A 27238-nucleotide genomic window follows, 5' to 3' on the forward strand; every position below is an offset into this window, starting at 1 on the left:
GGCAATTTGTCACCAATAGAATTGACCTCTTAAAGTTTTACACTTGCAGGAATGTAAAGACTCCATTGCACTGAGTGCACCAAACTTTACGTAATGAGATAATGCAATATACACACACGTATAAATAGAATTATTTATCTATGACTCAGGGGTGTCACTGCCCCTGATTACACCCGGTGCGGGCTGCCGCAAAATGGGGGTCGAGGCCTCATGGGAGGGGCGTGGCTTATCTCCCCCCCCCCCCTTGGAAACGGATGCCTCCGGACGGTGCTGTGGCTGCAGTTCCGGCTCCTATAAGGTGACAGGAGCCGGGTGCTGCATGTAATGTTAGAGTGCAGCACACGGCTCCTGTCTCTGAGTAGGAGCTGGCATTTTGGTGTCACCCCTTAGCGGGTGACACCTGGGTGCAGGCCACCCCCCCCCCCTTATGACGCCACTGCTATGACTAAAAGGTCAAATGATGACATCACTTATCTGTTAGCAGTGACTTATATAATGCACACATATTCTGCAGCGCTTTACAGAGAATAGTGATTCCCATCAGTCCCTGCCCCAGTGGAACCTATAGTCTATATTCCCTATCACATGCTACCACTCATAGAGGATCATTTATAAAGTGGAACATCAGGGCACAGATGCACTATGAGACTGGTTCCGAGTTGGACGCTATAGACACTTTGGGGGTAATTCAGATCTGATCGCTCGCTAGTGTTTTTTGCAGTGCTGCGATCAGGTCAGAACTGCGCATGCGCATCGCAGAGGAACAAAGCGGATCGTTGCTGCGCGATGGGTCTTACGAATAATCAATTCGCACAGCCGATCGCAAAGAGATTGACAGGAAGAGGGCGTTTGTGGGTGGCAACTGATCATTTTCTGGGAGTGATTGGAAAAACGCAGGTGTGTCCAAGCGTTTGCAGGGCGGGTGTCTGACGTCAATTCCGACCCCGGACAGGCTGAAGTGATCGCAGCGGCTGAGTAAGTTCTGTGCAACGCAGAACTGCACAAAGTTAAGTTGTGCTGCTCGGCTGCACATGTGATCGCACACTTGCACAGCATAAATACACTCCCCTGTAGGAGGCGACTATCTGATCGCAGCACTGCAAAACACTGCTAGCGATCAGGTCTGAATTACCCCCATTGTAAGCAATGGCTGTGAGATAATATGCAAATGCCACCTTGTGTCAACAGACGCCTCCTGCCGGCTTCTCTGGTCCACTGCTGAGTCTGAAGATCATCAAATCATCTGCACGAACATTGGATATCTGAGTAACCTGAAGGATACTCAGGATATCAGGGGAAAATCCCGCTGCCGGGGCCAGTGAAGCTGCACACAAAGAAAGCAGCCACTGGTATCGGCATGTCCAGAAAACGGGACAGACACGCTGCCGTTTTCTGGAGCGCTCCCCGTCGCCACCTCCAAATGCCGGCAGCTTGTGACATCGAGTTTGATGTCGGGGTAACAGATCTGCACATGGGCAGCGCGGCTCCAAAGTTCCTTATTATATACAAACTGATTCCTATGCTGTTTCGATTTAAAAGAAACATATTCCAGCGCATTGTAAAACAATTGGGCAGAACAAATCTTAGTCATTTGCATTTTTTTTTAAATATACCTCCTACAGCTGCAGAGCTGTTCGGGATTTATTATTTATTTAATCCAACCTCGTGCTTTTAACACAATACTAATAAAATGCTCTGACTTAAGCAAAATCCTATAGATTGTTAGCTTGCGAGCAGGGCCTTCCTACCTCTATGTCTGTCTGTTTTTACCCAGTTTTGTTCTAATTGTAAAGCGCAACGGAATATGCTGCGCTATATAAGAAACTGTTAATAAATAAATAAATAAAATCCATCAAGAGGTTCTGCCAGCATGGTACTGTGAGTTCCAGACGAGAACGTATAATGTAATGCAGAGGAAGCCAGTTTGCAATGATCTCATCCCACAAAGCAACTTCCAGCCATGAAATGGTCATTGATGCACTTTCTAATGTCTATTATCTAAATAAGACATATTTACAACAACAAATGTATTAAAATATATGTAATATAATGCCCAAACTGGCCCTGACCCATCTGCATTCCTAACAATTACAGGAGTCACCTGCCCTAGCTAATGATGGATAATGTCAAGATATTGCTGATGAAATAATTTACAATTATGATGCCTATATTTTGCATATCCTGTATCTCTGTGTGAGAACATGGGGGAACTTTAGTAAATAAAAGGGAGAAGGGGCTTACTAGGACTACTGCAGCCTAACATGTGGGATGACAGGTAGTTCTTGCAATAACCAGCTCCAGGTTCCATTAAGAGGATATATATATCGGGATTCAGTAGGAAATGCAGACACAGGGGATCCCGGCAGTCAGAAGACCAATGGCAGGATCCCAAAGTTTGGAAAGCCAGCAGGGGTGAGTTGGGGATGTCCTCCCCTGTGCCCTACCCCCTAATCTTAACGTCCCGCGGCCTAACCCTAACCTCCCCCTATAGTGCCTATCCCTAACCTCCTTGCGGTAGTGCCTAAACCTAACCCCCCTACCTGCAGCCTAAACCTAACCCTCCCTCCCCCGCAGCCTAACCCTAACCTCCCTCTATAGTGCCTAACCCTAACCTCCCTGTAACAGTGCCTAAACCTAACCCCCCTACCCACAGCCTAAACCTAACCCTCCCTCCCCCGCAGCCTAACCCTAACCTCCCTCTATAGTGCCTAACCCTGACCTCCCTGTAACAGTGCCTAAACCTAACCCCCCTACCCCCACAGCCTAACCTCCCTCTATAGTACCTAACCCTAACCTCCCTGTAACAGTGCCTAAACCTAACCCCCCTACCCGCAGCCTAAACCTAACCCTCCCTCCCCCACAGCCTAACCCTAACCTCCCTGTAACAGTGCCTAAACCTAACCCCCCTACCTGCAGCCTAAACCTAACCCTCCCTCCCCCGCAGCCTAACCCTTACCTCCCTCTATAGTGCCTAACCCTAACCTCCCTGCAACAGTGAATAAACCTAACCCCTCTCCCCGCAGCCTAAACCTAGGGGGTCCGTCAGGTCCTCTGACAGGAGGGCTCCGGCATCTAGCAAGCTATTATGATCCTCTGCACGGTTCCCAACGACTCCAGTGTTTGCTGTACATACTAGTTTCCAAACTGCAGCACCTTCCCAGGCTGATTACACAGGTGCACAGAATCCTGATCGCAGCAATGTTCTCAGACCAATTGTTAACCATTTGTGTGCCTGAGGTTTAGTCAAGCTCCTGTGTTCAGTCTATGATATTTTCTGACATTGCTGCATTCCATATTTTCCAGCTGATCTCCACTTCACCAACATAAGTCTCAGTCCAGTCTGACAGTTATTATTATTATTATTATTATTATTATCATCCTTTATTTATATGGCGCCACAAGGGTTCCGCAGCGCCCAATTACAGAGTACATAAACAAATAATCAAACAGGAAAACAGCAACTTACAGTTGACGACAATATAGGACAAGTACAGGGTAAATAAACATAGTTACATCAGCAGATGACACTGGAATAAGTATCTGGTGGCAGAAGACTGCTGATTTGGTGCAGCTGAAGATTATTAAAGTAAGAAAAGGGTAAGCACATGAGGAAGAAGGCCCTGCTCGTGAGATCTTACATTCTAAAGGGGAGGGGTAGACAGACAGGGGTGAGACAGATGGGGTACATAGAGAGCGTGGAACAGAGGTTTAGGGTGAGAATTGGGTGGGTTTGGTGAAGAAGTGGGTCTTGAGAGCCCGTTTGAAGTTTTGTAGAGAGGTGGAGAGTCTGAAGGGGAGAGGTAGGGAATTCCAGAGAAGTGGTGCAGCACGTGAAAAATCTTGGAGGTAGGAGTGGGAGGAAGTAATCCGTAGGCAGGAGAGTCGGCGTGCATTAGCAGAGCGAAGAGGACGGGTGGGAGTGTAAAGCGAGATAAGGTCAGAGATGTAGATGTGAGAGGAGTGGGTGAGGGCTTTGTAAGCAAGTGTGAGAAGCTTGAAATGGATTCTGAAAGGGAAGGGGAGCCAGTGAAGGTCTAGTAAGAGAGGAGAGGTGGACGTAGTGCGTTTGGTGAGGAAAATGAGCCGGGCAGCAGCATTGAGGATAGATTGGAGTGGAGAGAGGTATTTGTCAGGAATGCCAGTCAGGAGGAGATTACAGTAGTCCAGTCTGGAGATTACCAGTGAGTGTATAAGAGTCTTAGTAGCATCCTGGGTCAGAAAGGGTCTGATCCTGGAAATATTTTTTAGATGAAAACGGCAGGTTTGTGAGAGGTGCTGAATGTGTGGTTTGAAGGAGAGTGAGGAGTCGAGGATTACTCCAAGACAGCGCACTTTGGGGGTAGAGGAGATAGTAGTGCCATCAATAGATAATGAGATTGTAGGAGGTGAGGTTAGGCGGGAGGGAGGGAAGATGAAGTTTAAGAAAGCGCTGGGACATCCAGGAAGAGGTAGCAGAGAGACAGTTGGAGATACGAGTGAGGAGAGCAGGGGAGAGGTCTGGAGAGGAAAGATAGATTTGAGTGTCATCAGTATAGAGATGATATTGGAAACCAAAAGAACTAATGAGCTTACCTAGTGAGGACGTATAGAGAGAGAAGAGAAGAGGACCAAGGACAGAACCTTGGGGTACCCCTACAGTTAGTGGAAGTGAGGGGGAGGTGGAGTCATGAGAGGAGACAGAGAATGAACGGTCAGAAAGGTAGGAAGACAGCCAAGAGAGGGCAGCCAATCACAGTCCAGCAAGGGGATTAAAGGAAGTCCAGCTGCAGCATTCTGGTCCTGTGCAACTGGTTACGGAATTTGCTGCGCTATATAAGAAACTTTTAATAAATAAAGAAATAACATTTTGTCTACTGTGCAGTTACTAGGTCCAGTGCCATCTCTTCAGCCGGTAGCCAGTCCGGTTCAGCTGCATTCCTCAGCCGGTAGCCAGTCCGCTCTAGCAGCATCTCTTCAGCCGGTAGCCAGTCCGGTTCAGCTGCATTCCTCAGCCGGTAGCCAGTCCGCTCTAGTAGCATCTCTTCAGCTGGTAGCCAGTCCAGTTCATCTGTATTCCTCAGCCGGTAACCAGTCCTGTCCAACAGCATCTCTTTAGCCATACCTCCCAACATGACCCTCTCCAGGAGGGACACAATGCTCTGCTTCTGAACTTTTCTCTTAATTTGTGATTGCCGGCACCTGTTTTGAACAGGTTAATCAATAAGAAAGATGTTTCAGCACCGGTGCTGGCAATCATCAATTAAGAGGGAAGTCCAGGAGCAGAGCATTCTGTCCCTCCTGGAGAGAGTCATGTTGGGAGATATGCTTTAGCTGGTAGCCAGTCCGGTCCAGCTGTATTCCTCAGCCGGTAGCCAGTCCAGTCCAACAGCGTCTCTTTAACCGGTAGCAAGTCCGGTCCAACTGTATTCCTCAGCCGGTAGCCAGTCCGGTTCAGCTATAATTCTTCAGCCGGTAGCCAGTCCGGAATAGAGCCACTTTGTGGTTCATTACCTGAAATACATACCAACGGCAGTTCTCACTGCTACCCAAGTCCCATGCAAAAGAGTCGCAACCGCTGGACACCAGTCATCACCTGAAGCAGGTAAAACTGTGAATAAAACCGTGACAACAATTTTCTACATTTCTAATCACACTTTTTAGGTGCTTTTACATAGTAACATAGTATTTGAGGTTGAAAAGAGGCAAAATGCCCATCGCGTTCAACCTGTTATTGTATCAGTTGAGTTGATTTTAATGTACCTGCAGAAGAATGTTTTATGACTAGTTAACAACTACAATCACGTTTACACCCGGATTAACAACTTCAGTATTTTAAATGTTGTAGCCTTGGATATCCTTTTCAATCAGAAATTCATCCAATCCGGTTTTAAATGCATTTATAGTGTCCACCATTACCACCTTCCCTGGCAAGGAATTCCAAATCCTTATTGCCCTAACAGTGATGAACCCTCTCCTCCGTTGCGTGCGGAATTTTCTCTCCTCCAGCCTCAGCAAGTGCCTGCGTGTCCTAAACAGAGTTCTTTTAATACATAATTCCTCTGATAACTCTTTGTAGTGCCCCTTTACATATTTGAAGATATTAATAATGTCTCCTCTTAAGGGCCCCATACACTAGAACCATTTTGCTCAATTTGGTCACTCGGGACTATATATTGTGTGAAATCGTGCATTTTTAGCTGTGTATCCGATCCAATCGGATGCGCGGCCCCGTGAGCGTCGGGTCGACTCCTCCAGGTTGTTGGTGCTGCACTCGTTATTTGTCGTGATCAAGTGGAATTGTATGGAATCGAACGGTGGTTTTTGTGCTCGCGATATATCGGATGTGATCTATAGTAGGAAGTTTGACTGGCATTCTCAGGATGTATCTGATGGTACCTGTGAATGCATGCTATACATCCCATGCGATATGTAGGCGCTTGACATATCGTATGCAATGTATAGCATGCTCTAAAAAGTCAAATTGTACCAAATCGTTTGGTATCGTATGTAAACACTCCCAGGAAGCTCCCGAGAGAGCTCAAGGGAAATCGTCCCGACTTCAGCCTCTAGACATATCGTTCTAGTGTATGGGGCCTTTTAGACGCCTCTTTTCCAGTGTATACATGTTCAACCTAGTAAGCCTTTCCTCATAATCCAGTCCCTCTAGGCCTTTAATCAATTTAGTAGCTCGCCTTTGAACCCTTTCGAATTCACCGATATCTTTTTTATACAGTGATGCCCAAAACTGTACACAATATTCCAGGTGCGGACGTACCGATTTGTACAACGGCAGGATTTCATCCTCGTCCCTTGTCTCAATTCCCCGTTTTATGCATGCTAACACCTTAATTGACTTCTTTACTGCGCTTTGACACTGTATACGGTTATTAAGGTTATTATCAATGAGTACCCCCAAATCCTTTTCCAAAACTGTTAACCCTAGACTTACCCCGTTTAATATGTAGGATGCAAACTTGTTTTTAGTCCCAAAATGCATAACCTTGCATTTTTCTATATTGAACCTCATTTTCCATTTAGACGCCCATATTTCAAGTTTATATAAGTCATTCTGCAAAGACTCCACATCTATTTCTGAATTAATTACCCTACACAGTTTAGTATCATCTGCAAAGATTGACACTCTGCTTTCCAGGCCTATTTCTAGGTCATTGATAAATATGTTGATAAGTAGTGCCCGAGTACGGACCCCTGTGGTATTCCGCTGAAACCGGTGTTTTTATATGTGTGGCCCGCAAACACACACCACCACTGGTGAGATGGAATTTTAAGTGACACTCGCTCATTGACGGAATGAGTAGTGTCACTTAAAATTCTACATATTGGTTTTAATAATTGTATTATTCATAGTACATGTGCAGTTTATTTCTTTTTTTTATATATATATATATATATATATATATATTATAATTAATAAATATATATATTATAATTAATAATCTAAATATGGGGAGATAAATACTTACTTGTGCACGCTTTCTTGTCTGGATTGAGTGAAAATCCTTGTCGACATCTACAGTAATAGGAATCATCGGTATTAACACACTCATGTTGACAGCCGTGATAAGTCAACGCACAATAATCCGGTCCTGGGCAAAATAAACATGTATATATTCATAATGTATTGTGCGTATGGTATAAACATACATCAATAATGCATGATCCAGAGATCAAAGTGAATTACAGCGATCCCTCGCACATCTCGCCATCGCTTCTCTAGATAACAATCGATCAGATTTCCCTAGTGTGAAACTCTAAAACTCTGCAGGAGTAGACTCTGTAACTATACAGCAGAACTTGGCTCCAAAAGGGTTGGAAGAGTTGAGTGACTTTGATTAGAGTACGGCAGAACAAAATATCAGCAGAATAACAGTGTCATTGTCACATTTGTTCCCAAGTTTAAGCTGACATACAAAAACCCAGCAGAAAGAAAGGACGGCTTCGTTATGCTTACTCCGACAAGTTTTCTTATCAGGATTCAGAATAAAACCAGGGCGGCACTGACAGATGTACGAGTCGTTCGCGTTAAGACATTCATGTTGGCAACCGTGGGTCCCCAAGGCGCAATAATCTACAACTAGAAGAAAATAAACATTTATTTTTTAAACTCTATATGCATCTGTAATGGCAACTGTAAAAATAAGAATTTACTCACCGGTAATTCTATTTCTCGTAGTCCGTAGTGGATGCTGGGAACTCCGTAAGGACCATGGGGAATAGACGGGCTCCGCAGGAGACTGGGCACTCTAAAAGAAAGACTAGGTACTATCTGGTGTGCACTGGCTCCTCCCTCTATGCCCCTCCTCCAGACCTCAGTTAAGGAAACTGTGCCCGGAAGAGCTGACACAACAAGGAAAGGATTTGGAATCCAGGGTAAGACTCATACCAGCCACACCAATCACACTGTACAACTTGTGATAACCATACCCAGTTAACAGTATGAACAACAACTGAGCCTCAGTAACAGATGGCTCATAACAATAACCCTTTAGTTAAGCAATAACTATATACATGTATTGCAGAGAGTCCGCACTTGGGACGGGCGCCCAGCATCCACTACGGACTACGAGAAATAGAATTACCGGTGAGTAAATTCTTATTTTCTCTGACGTCCTAGTGGATGCTGGGCCATGGGGATTATACCAAAGCTCCCAAACGGGCGGGAGAGTGCGGATGACTCTGCAGCACCGAATGAGCAAAGGCAAGGTCCTCCTCAGCCAGGGTATCAAACTTGTAGAATTTAGCAAATGTGTTTGAACCCGACCAAGTAGCAGCTCGGCAAAGCTGTAATGCCGAGACCCCTCGGGCAGCCGCCCAAGAAGAGCCCACCTTCCTTGTGGAATGGGCTTTTACTGATTTAGGATGCGGCAGTCCAGCCGTAGAATGAGCCAGCTGAATCGTGCTACAGATCCAGCGAGCAATAGTTTGCTTTGAAGCAGGAGCACCCAGCTTGTTGGGTGCATGCAGGATAAACAGCGAGTCAGTTTTCCTGACTCCAGCCATCCTGGCTACATAGATTTTCAAAGCCCTGACTACATCCAGTAACTTGGAGTCCTCAAAGTCCAGAGTAGCCGCAGGCACCACAATAGGTTGGTTCAAATGAAACGCTGATACCACCTTAGGGAGAAATTGGGGACGAGTCCTCAATTCTGCCCTGTCCATATGGAAGATCAGATAAGGGCTTTTACATGACAAAGCCGCCAATTCTGACACACGCCTAGCCGAAGCTAAGGCCAATAGTATGACCACTTTCCCCGTGAGATATTTTAGCTCCACGGTCTTAAGTGGCTCAAACCAGTGGGATTTCAGGAAATCCAACACAACGTTAAGATCCCAAGGTGCCACTGGAGGCACAAAAGGGGGCTGAATATGCAGCACTCCCTTAACAAACGTCTGAACTTCAGGCAGTGAAGCCAGTTCTTTTTGAAAGAAAATAGATAGGGCCGAAATCTGGACCTTTCTGGACCCAATTTTAGGCCCATAGTCACTCCTGACTGTAGGAAGTGCAGAAATCGCCCCAGCTGAAAGTCCTCTGTTGGGGCCTTCCTGGCCTCACACCAAGCAACATATTTCCGCCATATGCGGTGATGATGATTTGCTGTCACATCCTTCCTAGCTTTTATCAGCGTAGGAATCACTTCATCTGGAATGCCCTTTTCCGTTAGGATCCGGCGTTCAACCGCCATGCCGTCAAACGCAGCCGCGGTAAGTCTTGGAACAGACAGGGCCTCTGCTGTAACAGGTCCTGTCTGGGAGGCAGAGGCCATGGGTCCTCTGAGATCATTTCTTGTAGTTCTGGGTACCAAGTTCTTCTTGGCCAATCCGGAACGATGAGTATAGTTCTTACTCCTCTCTTTCTTACTATCCTCAGTACCTTGGGTATGAGAGGAAGAGGAGGGAACACATAAACCGACTGGTACACCCACGGTGTCACTAGTGCGTCCACAGCTATTGCCTGAGGGTCCCTTGACCTGGCGCAATATTTTTTTAGCTTTTTGTTGAGGCGGGACGCCATCATGTCCACCTGTGGCCGTTCCCAATGGTTTACAATCTGCGTGAAGACTTCTGGATGAAGTCCCCACTCTCCCGGGTGGACGTCGTGCCTGCTGAGGAAATCTGCTTCCCAGTTGTCCACTCCTGGAATGAACACTGCTGACAGTGCTAGCACGTGATTTTCCGCCCATCGAAGAATCCTTGTGGCTTCTGCCATCGCCATCCTGCTTCTTGTGCCGCCCTGGCGGTTTACATGGGCGACCGCCGTGATGTTGTCTGATTGAATCAGCACTGGTTGGTTTTGAAGCAGGGGCTCTGCTTGACTCAGGACGTTGTAAATGGCCCTTAGTTCCAGTATATTTATGTGTAGTGAAGTCTCCTGACTTGACCACTGTCCTTGGAAGTTCCTTCCCTGAGTGACTGCCCCCCATCCTCGGAGGCTTGCATCCGTGGTCACCAGGACCCAGTCCTGTATGCTGAATCTGCGGCCCTCGAGAAGATGAGCACTCTGCAGCCACCACAGCAGAGACACCCTGGCCCTTGGGGACAGGGTGATCAACCGATGCATCTGAAGATGCGATCCGGACCATTTGTCTAACAGATCCCACTGAAAGATCCTTGCATGGAACCTGCCGAAGGGAATTGCTTCGTAAGAAGCCACCAACTTTCCCAGGACTCGCGTGCAGTGATGCACCGACACCTGTTTTGGTTTCAGGAGGTCCCTGACCAGAGATGACAATTCCTGGGCCTTCTCCACCGGGAGAAACACCTTCTTCTGTTCTGTGTCCAGAATCATGCCCAGGAAAAGCAGACGCGTCGCAGGAATCAGCTGCGACTTTGGGATATTCAGAATCCAGCCGTGCTGTTGCAACACTTCCCGAGAGAGTGCTACGCTGACTAACAACTGCTCTCTGGACCTCGCCTTTATAAGGAGATCGTCCAAGTACGGGATAATTATAACTCCCTTCTTCCGAAGGAGTATCATCATTTCGGCCATTACCTTGGTAAATACTCTCGGTGCCGTGGACAGATCAAACGGCAACATCTGGAATTTTTAATGACAATCCTGTACCACAAACCTGAGTTACTCCTGGTGAGGTGGGTAAATGGGGACATGCAAGTAAGCATCCTTGATGTCCAGCGACACCATAAAATCCCCCTCTTCCAGGCTTGCAATAACCGCCCTGAGCGATTCCATTTTGAACTTGAACTTCCTTATATAAGTGTTCAAGGATTTTAAATTCAGAATGGGTCTCACCGAACCGTCTGGTTTCGGTACCACAAACATTGTGGAATAGTAACCCCGTCCCTGTTGAAGGAGGGGAACCTTGATTATCACCTGCTGGAGGTACAGCTTGTGAATTGCCGCCAGTACTACCTCCCTTTCCCTGGGAGCAGCTGGCAAGGCTGATTTGAGGTAACGGCGAGGGGGAGTCGCCTCTAACTCCAGCTTGTATTCCTGAGATACAATTTGTACAGCCCAGAGATCCACCTGTGAGCGAACCCACTGGTTGCTGAAGTTTCGGAGACGTGCCCCCACCGCACCTGGCTCCGCCTGTGGAGCCCCAGCGTCATGCGGTGGACTTAGTGGAAGACGGGGAGGATTTTTGTTCCTGAGAACTGGCTGCCTGGTGCAGCTTCTTTCCTCTACCCCTGCCTCTGGGCAGAAAGGATGCGCCTCTGACCCGCTTGCCTTTCTGAGGCCGAAAGGACTGTACATGATAATACGGTGCTTTCTTAGGCTGTGAGGGAACCTGAGGTAAAAAAGTTGACTTCCCAGCTGTTGCTGTGGATACGAGGTCCGAGAGACCGTCCCCAAACAATTCCTCACCCTTATAAGACAAAACCTCCATGTGTTTTTTAGAATCAGCATCACCTGTCCACTGCCGAGTCCATAATACTCTCCTGGCAGAAATGGACATTGCATTAATTCTAGATGCCAGCAGGCAAATGTCCCTCTGTGCATCCCGCATATATAAGACGACGTCTTTTATATGTTCTATGGTTAGCAAAATAGTATCCCTGTCGAGGGAATCAATGTTGTCTGACAGGGTATCAGACCATGCTGCTGCAGCACTACACATCCATGCTGACGCAATAGCAGGTCTCAGTATAGTACCCGAGTGTGTATACACAGACTTCAGGATAGCTTCCTGCTTTCTATCCGCAGGCTCCTTTAGGGCGGCCGTATCCTGAGACGGCAGTGCCACCTTTTTTGATAAGCGTGTGAGCGCCTTGTCCACCCTAGGGGATGTTTCCCAACGTAACCTGTCCGTTGGTGGGAAAGGGTACGCCATCAGTAACCTCTTAGAAATTACTAGTTTCTTATCGGGGGAACTCCACGCTTCTTCACACAATTCATTTAATTCATCAGATGGGGGAAAAGTCACTGGCTGCTTTTTCTCCCCAAACATAATACCCTTCTTGGTAGTAACCGGGTTAACATCAGAAATGTGCAATACATTTTTCATTGCAGTAATCATGCATCGGATGGCCTTTGTAGACTGTACATTTGTCTCATCCTCATCTACACTGGAGTCAGACTCCGTGTCGACATCTGTGTCTACCATCTGAGCTAGCGGGCGTTTATGAGCCCCTGATGGCCTCTGAGACGCCTGGGCAGGCGCGGGCTGAGATCTGTTAAGACCTTCCACATATCCATCCAATCCGGTGTCGGCCCCGTCAGGGGCGACACCACACTTATCTGCCCCTGCTCCGCCTCCACGTAACCCTCCTCAACAAACATGTCGACACAGCCGTACCGACACACCGCACACACACAGGGAATGCTCTGACTGAGGACAGGACCCCACAAAGTCCTTTGGGGAGACAGAGAGAGAGTATGCCAGCACACACCACAGCGCTATATAACACAGGGATTTACACTATAATGAGTGATTTTTCCCAATAGCTGCTTATTATCCTATTTGCGCCTAAATTTATGTGCCCCCCCTCTCTTTTTTACCCTTCTTGTACCGGATACTGCAGGGGAGAGCCTGGGGAGCGTCCTTCCAGCGGAGCTGTGAAGAGAAAATGGCGCTGGTGTGCTGAGGAAGAAGGCCCCGCGCCCTCAGCGGCGGGCTTCTCCCGCGTTTTGTATAGGTTAATGGCGGGGTTTTTTACACATATACAGTTTTCCAGACTGTATTATGTGTATTTAGTGCCAAAAGGTATTCTTATTGCTGCCCAGGGCGCCCCCCCCCCCCCCCCCCTGCACCCTACAGTGACCGGAGTGTGTGGTGTGCTGTGGGAGCAATGGCGCACAGCTGCAGTGCTGTGCGCTACCTTAATGAAGACCGGAGTCTTCTGCCGCCGATTTCATCTCCTTCTTCTGTCTTCTGGCTCTGCAAGGGGGACGGCGGCGCGGCTCCGGGAACGGACGATCGAGGTCAGGCCCTGTGTTCATACCCTTTGGAGCTAATGGTGTCCAGTAGCCTAAGAAGCACAAGCTAGCTGCACGCAGGTAGGTTTGCTTCTCTCCCTTCAGTCCCACGTAGCAGTGAGTCTGTTGCCAGCAGATCTCACTGAAAATAAAAAACCTAACAAATACTTTCTTTCTAGCAAGCTCAGGAGAGCCCACTAGGAGCACCCAGCTCTGGCCGGGCACAGATTGTAACTGAGGTCTGGAGGAGGGGCATAGAGGGAGGAGCCAGTGCACACCAGATAGTACCTAATCTTTCTTTTAGAGTGCCCAGTCTCCTGCGGAGCCCGTCTATTCCCCATGGTCCATACGGAGTTCCCAGCATCCACTAGGACGTCAGAGAATTTTTTTTCCTTTTTATTAAGCTAGGGCCTGTCTTAAAGAAAGAAAAACTCAATGTTAGAAAGCACTGTGCATATATGCTTGGCACTAGGACCCAGAGATGTTTGTCATCCAATCTGATGTGCAGCTGCACCATGTGACTGCAGCCATCTTTAGTTCAGCTAGACTATGGGCCTAATTCAGCATGGATCGTAGATGTGTGAAAAAACGCACATCTACGATCCATTACCCTGACATGCGGGGGGACGCTCAGCACAGGGCAAGTCCGCCCCGCATGCCGGATCCAGCTACGGCGGCGATGCTTTCACATGTTTAGCCCTCTGCCTACACAGCCTAGCTGCCATGTGTCGGGTCGCAGTGGCTGCTTGTGACATCAGGCAGAGGCGTTAGCACAAGTGAGATGACTGTGTTCGCACGAGCAATACGGCTGCTGCGTGTGCGCACACTTCACAGGGCTTCAGTATGTGAACGTTCCATGCTGAACTAGGCCCTATGTAAGAAGTGACCTGATGGAGACACAGTTCACCCACCTGCAGAGACCTGCAATATAAAGCTGTTCCAACAACCCTGCACCACTACCTGCAAGCAACATGCACTTAACGGCTGGTAAGATGTATTGAAGCCCACTACTCTCAAGCTCCGCCATCACAAGTGTGTAAACAACAGTGAGTACAACTGTATACTTCAGTAAACCAACAACACTGGTTAAGTAACTTGGCTGTTCACAGTTTATATTCATCTGCTGGTGTGTGCCTACATAACTCTGCAAACTACACCCACACGCACATCATTCCCAACAATTAAATAAACATTTCATTTTAATATATCATGGTCAAGACTGCACTGAACTGTCTAACCATCCACTTTTCATGTTTAATACTGTAGGTCAGGGCAATATGTGGCACTCCGGCTGCTGTGGAACTACATATCCCTGCCACCGTTTACCATGCCCCAACAGCAAAACTGTGGCAGGGCATGCTGGATGGTGTAGTTCTACAGCAGCTGGAGTGCCAGATGTTGCCTGCACCTGCTCTAAGTAAAAATACCTAGAGTATATTTTATAAGCGGGTATATTCACTTAACATGCGCGGTTTGATATTCAAAGTGTTAAAGAAAAGATGTGGGGCTATTTGTATTTTATCATGTGTCATATTGATAAGATAACCTTCCCACTTCTTAATAACTGTCCAGACAATATTCTCTTTTGTGTATATAACATTATTATATATGAGATTATTATATGATGTACAATGCGACTTTAGCATTTACTGCTAACAATGGGGGTCATTCTGACCCGATCGCACGCTGCAGTTTATTGCAGTGGTGCGATCGGGTCAGAACTGCACATGCGCCGCAGTGCGCCGGCGCATGCCCGACGTCCTGCCGCTACGATCGCCCCTGCCTGATTGACAGGCAGAAGCGGTCGCTGGACGGGGGCGTTTGGCCGCCGTTTCGCAGGCGTGGCCGGACCGAACGGGGGGCGGACTGCAGCGGCTGTGTGACGTCAAACGCAGCCGCTGCGGGCCGGGGAGCGATGAGTAGCCCCCGGCCAACACGCTAAAGCTGCGCTGGTCGGGAGCTACTCTTGAAGTGCAAAGGCATCGCCGCTGTGCGATGCCTTTGCACTTCTGCGGGGGGGGGGGGGGGGGGGGGGGGGGGGCGGCACTGACATGCGGGGCGGGATAGCCCTGTGCTGGGCATCCCCCAGAATGTCAGTGTGAATAATCCTAGCTGTGCTCAATTTAGCCCAGCTATGATCATCTCGGAATGACCCCCCCAATGGGCCTAATTCGGCACTGGTTGTAGATCGCACATCTACAACCCATTACACTGACATGCGGGGGAGGGGGGGGACGCCCAGCACAGGGGAAGTCCACCCTGCATGCTGAGTCCTCCCCCCCCCCCCCCACATGCGCACAATCATGCAAGAGCATCGCATGTTTATGGTAGCCCATGGCCTAGCTGCTATGTCAGACAGCAACCTGCCATCTATTGGGTCGCAGCCGCCGCGTCCCGCCCTGCAAACCCTTTGGACACGTCAGCGTTGTCTGTACCACCCCTAGCACCGACACTGCAACGTCCACGACACACACAGAGTGGGAATAGATCCTGTGGCGAGCTCAGTGAGTCACCGAGCGCAGCAAGTCGGCAAGGGGACTCTTTGCGCTTGCCCCGCTGCTAGCATTCTGGCAGCTGGGATGCCTCGGTTGGGATATGGACAGCTGGCATCCCGTCCGCCGGTAAAGCATACTGATTCCCTATACTGACCATCTATAGCAGGCCTGGCCAACCAGTGGCTCTCCAGCTGTTGTGCAACTACAAGTCCCAGCATGCCCTGCCAGAGTTTTAGAATTCCCTAATAGCAAAACTGTGGCAGGACATGCTGGGACTTGTAGTTTTACAACAACTGCAGAGCCACAGGTTGGCCAGGCCTGATCTATAGTGTTCATTATTGATCCGGTATTCCATACACTGTCCAGTATATAAAAAGACTAATGTGTATATATAATATATGTTCCAAGTCTGTACTAGGTTCTTCTGCTGCTCCACAAGACTCCCGCACTTCATCCAATGTTCCGCAGAGTAGGAGATTGTGGAATGCATTTGGAAACCCCCAATTAGAAATCCTGCATCTGCCCCTGGATTCTCGCATTAACACAATGTAGTATAATGTAGTAAGCAGGCATCCAGCCAGACGGAAAGACAACCGCGGATGTGTCCAACTCAGATCCAGTCCCTTAGTGCGCAAATGTGTCAAACTCTAAATGAGCGCCAAGTGGTGAATTGTGGAATGAAATTCTGAGAAACTGCTGATTCATATTAAACCATATGGAACTATTGACAATTAATACGCAGCAGGCAGGACTTACAAGTGCAGGACTTCCCGTCTCTGGCCAGCTCATAAGCCTCATAGCACTGGCACATATAAGATCCGTGGGTATTAACGCAGATCTGCTCACAGCCATGTTTCTCTGTAGCGCACAAGTCCTGAGCTGCAGGCGAGAAACGTAGAAAAGATGCACTGAAAAGACAGCACCATAGCTAATAAAATAACATCTCCTTGTACACTATTTTGTTGTTCTCACGGTGACTGTCAGAACCGTCCATGATACGTTCCACTCTGCGAGCACATTATTAGTAACTGAACAATTCAAACAATCAAAGGAGACGTCCAACCAAAAACTTAAAGCATAGTATTAGTGGGTAGATTTCACAAATGACAGTTTGTGAAAGTTACTGGGGCAATACTCCACAGGTGCATCTCTGCTCTTCTTTCTGATTCAACGGTAGACATTGGGGGGAATTCAACTGGCGACGAAGGGTGTGAGCTGCTGTTGCCGCGGTGTTTAAAAGCCAGCAACGGTAGGCCCTCTTGCACCCTTCGCCAGGCCGGCTGAATGCCTGATTCACACAAAAGAGCTCGCTACCCTACGGGGTAGCGAACACTTTTGTGCAAGATCATACTGCTTTAAACAGTTTCTTATCTAGCGCAGCATATTCCATTGCGTTTTACAGTTAGAACAACAGTAATAGAACAAAACTGGGCAAACACAGACAGACATAGAGGTTCCCCCCATTGACAGCTAGGCTGGAGATGAAAAGTTCTGGGCTTGAAAAGACTGGCCTTGGGCAAAGCGCAAAGCGGTGCTAGACCCAAGGAGTGTATAGGGAGAATTAGCAGTGTCGAAAAGCTTAGTAGGGTTATTCCACACCAAATCAACACAGGGTTTCAAACTGACCATTTTACATTGTAATAAAACTTAGTATATTTATTGATGCCTTGGGTGTGAAGATAACGTTAAAAGCTGATATATACACTATTTTTGAAGTTATATGCCTTTAAAGCTTTCCACTTTATCACTCTCCATCTACATCTGCAACTGATACAGATAACGTATATACAGTACTGTGCAAAAGTTTTAGGCAGGTGTGGAAAAAACGCTGCAAAGTTAGAATGCTTTCAAAAATAGAAGTGTTAATAGTTTAGTTTTATCAGTTAACAAATGGAAAGTGAATGAACAGAAGAGAAATCAAAATCAAATCAATATTTGGTGTGAGAACCCTTTGCCTTCAAAACAGCATCAAATCACCTAGGTACACTTGCACACAGTTTTTGATGACACTCGGTAGGGAGCCTGTTCCATATATTTTGGAGAACTAACCACAGATCTCCTGTGGATGAAGGCTTGCTCAAATCCTTCTGTCTCTTCATGTAATCCCAGACAGACTTGATGATGTTGATATCAGGGCTCTGGATGGCCATATCATCATTTTAAGGACTCCTTGTTCTTCTTTACGCTGAAGATAATTCTTAATGACATTGGCTGTATATTTGGCATTGTTGTCCTGCTGCAGAATAAATTAGGAGCCAATCAGATGCTTCCCTGATGGTAATGCACCATGGATAAGTACCTGCCTGTATTTCTCAGCATTGAAGCACAAAGAAACGGGCAACGTTGAGGACATTTCTACTTTGTGGTATTTTTTCCACACCTGCCTAAAACTTTTGCACAGTACTTTATAGTGATACTGTCAGATGGGCGCTTTTGAACACCATTTTTTGTTTTCACACATAAGACGAGTCAGAAGCTGTTCTGAAGATTCTGATCAGTATATTCACATGAAACATGAATATAATGATCTCTCCACTTTATCACTGTCAAAGGCTTAGTACATAGACCCCTTAATGAAGAATCAGCCATTCTGGAGTAAGTCCAAACCTGTTGCTCAATGATACAGATCATCGCTCATCGTGGCTACATCTTGCCGGGACGTGCACTCCTGGCGTAGCTAGGCGAGCCCGCTCCAAGCTGCGTCTTTTGCCGATCCATTCACTTTGAGGCAAATGAGGCACATTTGTGCCTAAACGTAGCCATGATGAGCGTCAGAGGCGTCACTTACATGTTTGACACCCGGTGTGGCTACTGTTCAAAAAGGGGCGTGGCTTCGTGGGTGCCGTCAGAAGGGGCGTGGCTTTGCGAGATGGGGGCGTGGTTGGGCTGCACATTGGCGTGGCTAGGCTCCCCGACCCCCGTTTCCGTGACTAAGGGGGTGCGGGAGGTGCTGGCTGACCCCGGGGACTGCAGTGTCGGCTTCTTCACAGTGACAGAAGCCGGGCACTGCACCTAATGTTACAGTGCAATACCCGGCTCCTGTCACTGAGCAGGAGCCAACACTTTGGTGACACCCCTCGGTGGGTGACACCTGGGTGCGGGCCGCACCCCCCCGCACCCCGGTTGTGATGCCACTGATGAGCGTGGCTACATCTGAAGCTCCACTTCCCCATCACTGGTGAAATCATGAAATCCAGGTGTGGGAGTTAACGTAGGTGCAATCAATCATGTGGACATTTCTGCTGATACAGCAAGATGTGGGCCGTTACTGTGTGTGGGGACAAGGGTACCATAGCCAATGTGTGCTACAATGCTACTGCATACCCTCCAACTGTACCTTTTTGCCTGGTACAGTACCGTTTTTGTGATGGGTCCTTGTACCGGTTTTCAGTGTCTCCCATTAAAATGGAAGCCTATGGGAGCGCCGCTTAGCCACGCCCCCTTTACACGTGATCACGCCCTTTTTTTTAATTTTGTACCGGTTTTCAGCTGGGCAGTGTTGGAGGGTATGCTACTGTAAGCAATGAGTGACAGCACTGCAACTATAATTAGATTGTGAGGGTGCTGCAGTTACAATCAGGCATATGGCAGAGTGGAATTTGGAGATCGGGATCCCAGTTTCAAAAGTGATGCCCTGAAATGGGACCCAACTGCACTGAAACCGTCTCTGCTTTGCAATATTGATCTGTAGCCTATTCATCACTTCATAAGAAGATAGAAATAATCTGACTTACTGCTGCAGCTCCTCTCATCGGGGTTTAGAAGGTATCCTTGTTTGCATCTACATATGTAAGAGCCCGGCGTGTTGATGCAGAAGTGATCACAGCCATGTGTGGTAGTAGCACAGAGGTGAGGAGCTGTAACACAGTGAAAACAGGCACAGTACTGATCATGAGAGATGTAAAAGCGGAATAAATTACCAAAACATGTTATAGAGACAATGGGGGAAATGTAATACGGTGTGAGAATCAGAAAGTGGGAGATTTTGGTCAAATTCTCATGTTTTTTTTTTTAAAGTGGCAATCATTTACATGGAAAAACCAGGCTGATTTTGCTATGTAAATAATTGCCACCTTAAAAAAACAGGAGAATTTCACCAAAATCTCTCACTTTCTTATTCTCACACCCTATTACATTTCCCCCAATATATCTAATACAGGCACAGCGGGCTGAGTGGCGAGAAGGGGAGGTGGCGCTTGTATCATGGGAGAAACAGTCCTGGTGACAAAAAACTGAGCCAGTTATAGGAATCACTAATAGGTCATCGTCAAGTTACAGTACAACAGCAGTCTCACCATTCCACGTTGCTGAGTTCCTGTGGAAAATCAAAACACATGAGACCCCTAATAGAAAGTCATACATGTACTATACTGTAAAGTCTAAACAGAAAAGGGGTACATTTACTATGTGGTGATTTTTAAAGCCGACTCATCTTCTGCAGTTGGATTTAATGGGGCAATAATATTAATATTATTATGCTTAGACTGTGTTTTGTATTTAATATTGTAGAGATATGAGCATGTTAGGGAACTATAGATAGTAAATTATCTATGCAGTCAGCATACCGACTGCCGGGATCCCAGCCGTTAGAATGTCGGCAGGGAGGCGAGTGCAACGAAGCCCCTTGCGGGCTCAGTGGCTCGCTGCGTTTGCCACAGGTTGTATTCCCACTCTCTTGGTGTCGTGGACACCCAGGAGTAGGAATAGCCCTGAGCCCCCTACCGGCATTTTGGTTGTCGGGATCCCAGCGTCGGTATGCTGACTGCCGGGTTCCCAGCCGCCGGGATGGCAGCTACATCCCATATATATATATATATATATATATATATAGAATAGAAAAGGTTCTCGTGGGAGCCAATACGCCTTTAGTATGACAATATTTAAAAGTTTTTATTCATACAAAAATGAACGATATTTGTAACCTAAACATTCGTCATTGGTACAAATTTCTAAAAATTCAATAAAACAATATAACAATCTTATACATAAACATTTTTCAGTTGATGTGAGGAATTTACAGTCAGGTGATCACAGTCAGAACTTGAAAGAGATGTATCTCCAACCAGATGCTTGTGGCAAAGGCTTTATTAACCCAATATCGCGAAACCCAACGCGTTTCGTCCGTTAGGACTTCATCAGGGGTTTACGATCAGTTCTTATAACAGAATGGATTACCACTGGTTAAAACTGGTTAAAATTCTCAATGTTACATCCAATCACATGTTCGTTTCAATTGATATGGTATCTAAATAGACTTCATCGTAACAGAAAATAACAATTAGGTTGAAGTCAGATGGTGTAATATTCCCTAATCTCTTCAAGGATAGTAGAAACCTATAATCCACCTCTGCTTCAATAAGTATCACCAAAAAGGGTCTTAAGAAATTTCCAATCCTGAACAACCCTATTCCTTTTTCACAGGAACAGACACAACCTCACAGGATCACAACTACCTGTTGTGGTTGGTTAATCAAGTCTATTGAAGACAGGTAATCTGAGTGCCCTTTTGTAGGTTCTTCATTAGGTTCCTCATTTAAATTGCCTTCAGGAAACCAGAAGGGGTATGGTTAGTATGCACATTCATTATGATATCCTATCAGCAGGATACGGTAATAACCTGTGAAGACCAAGTGCCCCAGGTAGAAGAGATTGGTAAACACATACAGCAACTTTCTAAGGCAGGGGTGGGCAATATGCAGCCCTCCAGTTGCTGTAGAACTACACATCCCACCATGCCTTGCCATAGTTTTGCTATTTTGCCATGATAAAACTGTTGCCCACCCCTGGTCTAAGGCTGCATATTAATTACTAGGAGATGGGAGGCTTCCACCAAAAACAACAGTGGCAAGCATTCAGCAGTCTTACCACCAGCTGTGACTGCACATTATGTAGAGATCAAAGCTTCACCATATGTTATCTGTTTTTTTTACATAACATTTTAATTTCTATAACAGCTCGGAGCTTCCAAAATCCTAGAAATATATCTGAAGCCTATACGCAGGTTAGGTAAAATATGGGAATCACTAGGACTTTATTTAAAAAAGTGTGCTGCGCTCTTCTAAAGCATTGGTATAATGATATTTAAATATAAAATTACGGAGCGCTATGATGATGATGTTGTACTGTATGGGTCAAATTCTGAAAAAAAGAATTATGGTTAGTACTTATTGTTTTATAGTAATTGAGGTATCTTATCAATCACCCATCAAAAAACCATCAAGCTCATAGTATAGTTTACATAGTAACATAGGATTTGAGGTTGAAAAGAGGCAAATTGCCCATCGTGTTCAACCTGTTTTAAGTTGTGATGATTCTACATACTTGCTGAATAATGTTTTATGACTAGTTAGCTATTATAACTCATGTTACCCCCGGATTAACCACGTTGATATTTTAAGTATTATAACCTTGGATAGCATTTTCATTCAGAAATGTATCCATTCCTTTTTTAAATCCAATTACAGAGTCCGCCATTACCACCTTCCCTGGCAGGGAATTCCACATCCTAATTGCCCTAATAGTGAAGAACCCTTTCCTCCGTTGCATTCGGAACTTTCTCTCCTCCAGTCGCAGCGAGTGCCCACGTGTCCTAAACAGTGTTCTTTTAATAAATAATTCCTCTGATAACTCTTTGTGATGTCCCTTTACATATTTGAAGATATTGAAGATATTAATAATATCTCCTCTTAGGCACCTCTTTTCTAGTGTATACATATTCAGCCTAGTAAGTCTTTCCTTATAGTCCAGTCCTTCTAGGCCTTTAATCAATTTAGTAGCTCTCCTTTGAACACTTTCGAGTTCACTGATGTCTTTCTTATACAATGGTGCCCAAAACTGAACACAATATTCCAGGTGCGGACGTACCAATGCCTTATAGGACTCCACATCCAATTCTGAATTAATTACCTTACATAGTTTAGTATCATCTGCAAAGATAGACACTGTACTTTCCAGGCCTATTTCTAGGTCATTGATAAATATGTTGAACAGTAGTGGTTCGAGTACGGACCCTTGTGGTATTCCGCTGACTACTGGGGACCAGGTTGAGGACTTCCCGTTGACCACTACTCGCTGTACCCTGCTATCCAACCAGCTACTTATCCATGTGCAAATAGTTTTTCCTAGGCCAAGCTCCTTTAATTTGATCATCAGTCTCCTGTGAGGAACTGTATCAAAGTCTTTTGCAAAATCTAGGAAGACCACATCCACGGCTTTTCCTTTATCAAGATTATTGCTCACTTCCTCGTAGAAGCTAATTAAGTTAGTCTGACATGGCCTGTCCCTCACAAACCCATGCTGGTTCTTGCTAATAATCCTAGCGGACTGTAGATACTCCTGTATGCTGTCCCTTAGAATTCCTTCCAATATTTTCCCCACTATAGATGTTAAACTAACTGGTCTGTAGTTTCCCAGAATATTTTTGGATCCCTTTTTAAATAATGGCACTACCTCAGCTATACGCCAATCCTTCGGTACCATGCCTGATCTAATTGAACTATTGAAAATCAAGTATAGGGGTCGTGCTAGATGTGAACTAATCTCCATAAGAACCCTCGGGTGAAGTCCATCAGGACCAGGTGATTTATTAACCTTAATTTTGCTTAGTCTCTCAAAGGGGAAAGGATTCCCAGAAACGTGTTGGAGCCGTGTTGAACCCGTGAAGAAGTCCTTGACAAAGGGGAAAGGATTCCCAGAAACACGTTGAAGCCGTCGGTGAAGGGTCACCTTTTGTGTCAGAGAAATACCAAGGCGGCGGTTTGGACTTGTTCACCATCCACACTACGGATCCGTGTCTGCAGCCGGGACGCAGGTGTGAGTCCGTTTTCCATCTAGCACGCTCCGAGGTTCACTGACATTACTGCCAGCCCCTGCCCTGTTTGTGAGTTTATGTGGAACTGTTAAATAAAATTATTTTTGGAAAATCTGGAGGATATCCATGTTACTGTGACCGGAGGACCCTAAAGATACTGTTACGTGCACGCGTGACAGAAACCTGATGTAAGTTTTATGTTTTTAAGATATTCTCCGGCTGTATTCCCAAGTATAGAAGAGAGGACGGAGTGAAAAAGATACCTTTACATGCACTCGTGAAGGGAACATAATGTCAGTTCCTTTCCAATGAGTAAAGAACACAGGTGTAATCATTTCCTGATGAAGATTGCACACACTCCTCTTTCCTAGTGGGATTAATGCCACACTTCAGACTTTAAATTTAAGCTCTGTATAGCGCAAGTTCCAAACCATTTGTATTTTTTGCTATAGTTATTTCAGAGCATCGGGTGTACTCTGTGTGTTTGGAGCCTGCGGCTAACTATTGTTTTATAAGCGCTAGGCTGTTTCCACTTTCATTATACGGTATAGGGTGTTATTCTGTAAGTTTCTTCATTTTTATTTGAAATTGCAATACACTTTTGTATTTTGTATTGTAACACTTTTGTTTCTTTATAAAAAAATTTGTAACTAAGCATTGTACTTCTGTTGTAAATAAAGTGTTATTTATGAGTGTTTTTCAAATACGCTCCAGAATTCCAGTCTTTGAGCCAGCTATTAGGGGGAAGATGTACTAAAGCCTTGGAGAGTGATAAAATAGAGAGAGAAGCTACTAACCAATCAGTTCCTGACTGACATTTTTCAAGCACAGCTTGTAACACGGCAGTTAGAAGCTGACTGGAACCTACTTTATCTCTCTCTACTTTATCACTGTCCAAGGCTTAGTACATCTACCCCCCAGATCACTAAGGTTAAGCTATAACTGTTATTGATTGCTAAAAGCAGGGAGAGACTAAACTGTTTGGTAGTTTGTGTCACTGATCCTGTGCAACTGTGATAGAGTATTAGGGAACCTGTGGCCCTTTGTGTAATTAGTACCATGGGTGGTGGCGGAAAAAGAGTATGGTATAACAGGCACATTAAAAAAAAAATCACCGTTAGAATTATGGCCCAGATTTATCAAGCCATGGAGAGTGATAAAAAGCACGGTGATAAAGTACCAACCAATCAGCTTTTAACTGTCATTTTCCAAACAGACTGTAACATGGCAGTTAGGAGCTGATTGGCTGGTATTTTATCACCATGCAATTTATCACTCTCCAAGGCTTGATAAATCTGGGCATTTATCTGGCTTTGCCCTCAATGTGGGAATCTGTGCGATCGCAGTCCTGACACTAGTGTGATACACTCAAGGTGAATCAAATTACTGCCTTGGCTATAGTCAAAGTGCAAAAATCAGGGTTACCTACTATGGATCCTGACAAACATTACTCCCCCTTTAAATTCAGTGTCCAAAGATGCAGAAGTTTGGATAAGCATTGGATAGTAAATTTATCCAAGATATGCATTTACTATCTTAGTCATTTCACTAAGCCTATGCCTTAATATCCAAATCCGCTGCACTCACTACCTTTAATGTGGCTGCAAATCTAAATAAACAATCCCTAAGCTAACATTATATTCACTGAAACTTACATGTGTGCAGTGTACACAAATCAGTGAGCACTAGTTTCCGACCACTGACTTAAATGCTTATTAAGGTGATTTATATCTGTATGCATTACTAAGTTTAATGGTTATGGTAGTTGAAGTTCGTATATTCAATTCAGTTTTTGGAGTGTTTCCATAGCGGGAGTTAGCTGTAAATCATTATGTAAATCAACCACAAATCCCTAATGCTCGATTCCCATCTGCTGAAATAACAGCCGTGATTTCTGTATCACAAAAGGGATTCTTGTGGTTTTGGTGGCACTGTTATGAATATCTTTTAAGGGAATGGCCCATTTGTTATGGTACTGCGCATGTGGTCTGCACTGAATCACTGACAGACCTCCCATACTCAGTTTGGGGTTAGTTAATGTCAAAAACTCAGAACAATCTCTTAGCTAAGACGTTATTGTACATGCACAGTGAATATACTGAAACATCTAAGCTTTGTTACTCAAGCCAGCAGACATTTTTCCGAACAATCAACCAGAAATGGTTGAGCAGATGTTTCTAACTGGAAACTTAATACAAAACTGCATTTATTAAAGGTGGAAAAGAAAGATGGCTAAATTGTTTTTCTGGTTGCTCTATATCGTTGGTACAAATTAAAAGTTACAAGTATATCTGCGGTCTAGACACAAAAAGGAGGCAGCCATTTTGTTGGCTGAAGCAATAAATGGGGGACTCCAATTAGTTGTGGGTTTTTAACCCTCATGCGTTAAGATGCAATAGATCTTTAAGGTCCTAATGATTAAGGCATCTTAGTTATATCTTTAACTTGAATTTTTTCATACAGAAACTCAGAAAAGAGGTCATCATCTCACATGAGGCTCATCATGATAGGCCATGCGCAAACTCTAGTGTCGGGATTCACAGGCCTGCTGCCCACTACCTCAGATTATTTATGCCAATTTTTAAAAAGAATCCCTTTAAGGTGATTTCTGAGAGCTTCCCTTATTTCTGCTGATCAGAACTGTGCTCACATGCCACTTCTCAAGTTGATTACAAGTAAGGTAAAAACACAGACACAGAAAGAAGGCAGCCATTTTGTTGGCTGAAGTAATAAAGGCAATCCAATAAACCGCACCAGCCAATTTAACTAGCGCGATTTAACCCACACGTTATGACACAGTGTCCACGATAAAAAGCACCTTCTGGGGTTTAACGTGCAGGAAAACCCATTGATTACGAATTTTTTACGTGAAATAAATGAGTTGGCGTGGCATTACTACACGGGGGAAAAGACAGTTTTATTGAATGGCTCTGGACATGAAACCCGGAGCTCTTCCCAGCGAGGCCAACCACTTGGCTAACTGAATTCCTCCTAAATAGTCTGACACCATACATCACAACATATTATAAGAGAGAAATTGGTATATAAATGCCCACACCACATCCCACCCAAACTTTTTTTCTGTTACAGAAATCAGGACAGTCCAACCGGGTGTGGTTTAGAAGATCTACATTATCTAGATCAGGCATGTCAAACTCAAAATCCAAACTGGGTGGAATAATCAAGGTCTAATGGTGCCCATCCACTAGTGTGAGGTATCGCATGCGATAGCCCACCAACTCACCCGGCAGCTCCTGAGCGGCTGGACCGCATACGGTACATCATATGTGGTCCTTTTGCTTACGATGTATCATTTTCGATCCCAGTCATGGCTGCGGGATCCGACAAATCCTTGGTGCAGCAGTGACAATCTCTGGATCCATTCCGATGTGCACGGGACCGCGCATCAGATCGGAATCTGAGGTAAAACACATACGGTGGGACACTTCACACGATTTATAGGCCCGATGGGTCGAAATCGTGTGAAAAAGAAGATTTATGGTAGACTTACCATAGTTAAATCTCTTTCTGCGAGGTACACTGGATTCCACAGGGAATACA

The 27238-nt window shown here is 45.7% G+C and overlaps 1 protein-coding gene across 4 annotated transcripts in view; it reads right to left on the minus strand.

The window, feature by feature from the left end:
• MATN2 (matrilin 2) overlaps nucleotides 1-27238 on the minus strand; it is a 241413-nt gene that overhangs the window by 59081 nt on the left and 155094 nt on the right. For all 4 annotated transcript variants that reach the window (XM_063924151.1, XM_063924152.1, XM_063924150.1 and 1 more), the window contains 4 exons: nucleotides 19602-19724; nucleotides 16624-16746; nucleotides 7952-8074; nucleotides 7464-7586 (listed from right to left, as the gene is read on the minus strand). In XM_063924151.1, coding sequence (XP_063780221.1) covers nucleotides 7464-7586; nucleotides 7952-8074; nucleotides 16624-16746; nucleotides 19602-19724 — 492 coding nt within the window. The remainder of the gene's footprint in view (nucleotides 1-7463; nucleotides 7587-7951; nucleotides 8075-16623; nucleotides 16747-19601; nucleotides 19725-27238) is intronic.

This window comes from Pseudophryne corroboree, chromosome 5, assembly GCF_028390025.1.
Source record: "Pseudophryne corroboree isolate aPseCor3 chromosome 5, aPseCor3.hap2, whole genome shotgun sequence".
Taxonomy (NCBI): domain Eukaryota; kingdom Metazoa; phylum Chordata; class Amphibia; order Anura; family Myobatrachidae; genus Pseudophryne; species Pseudophryne corroboree.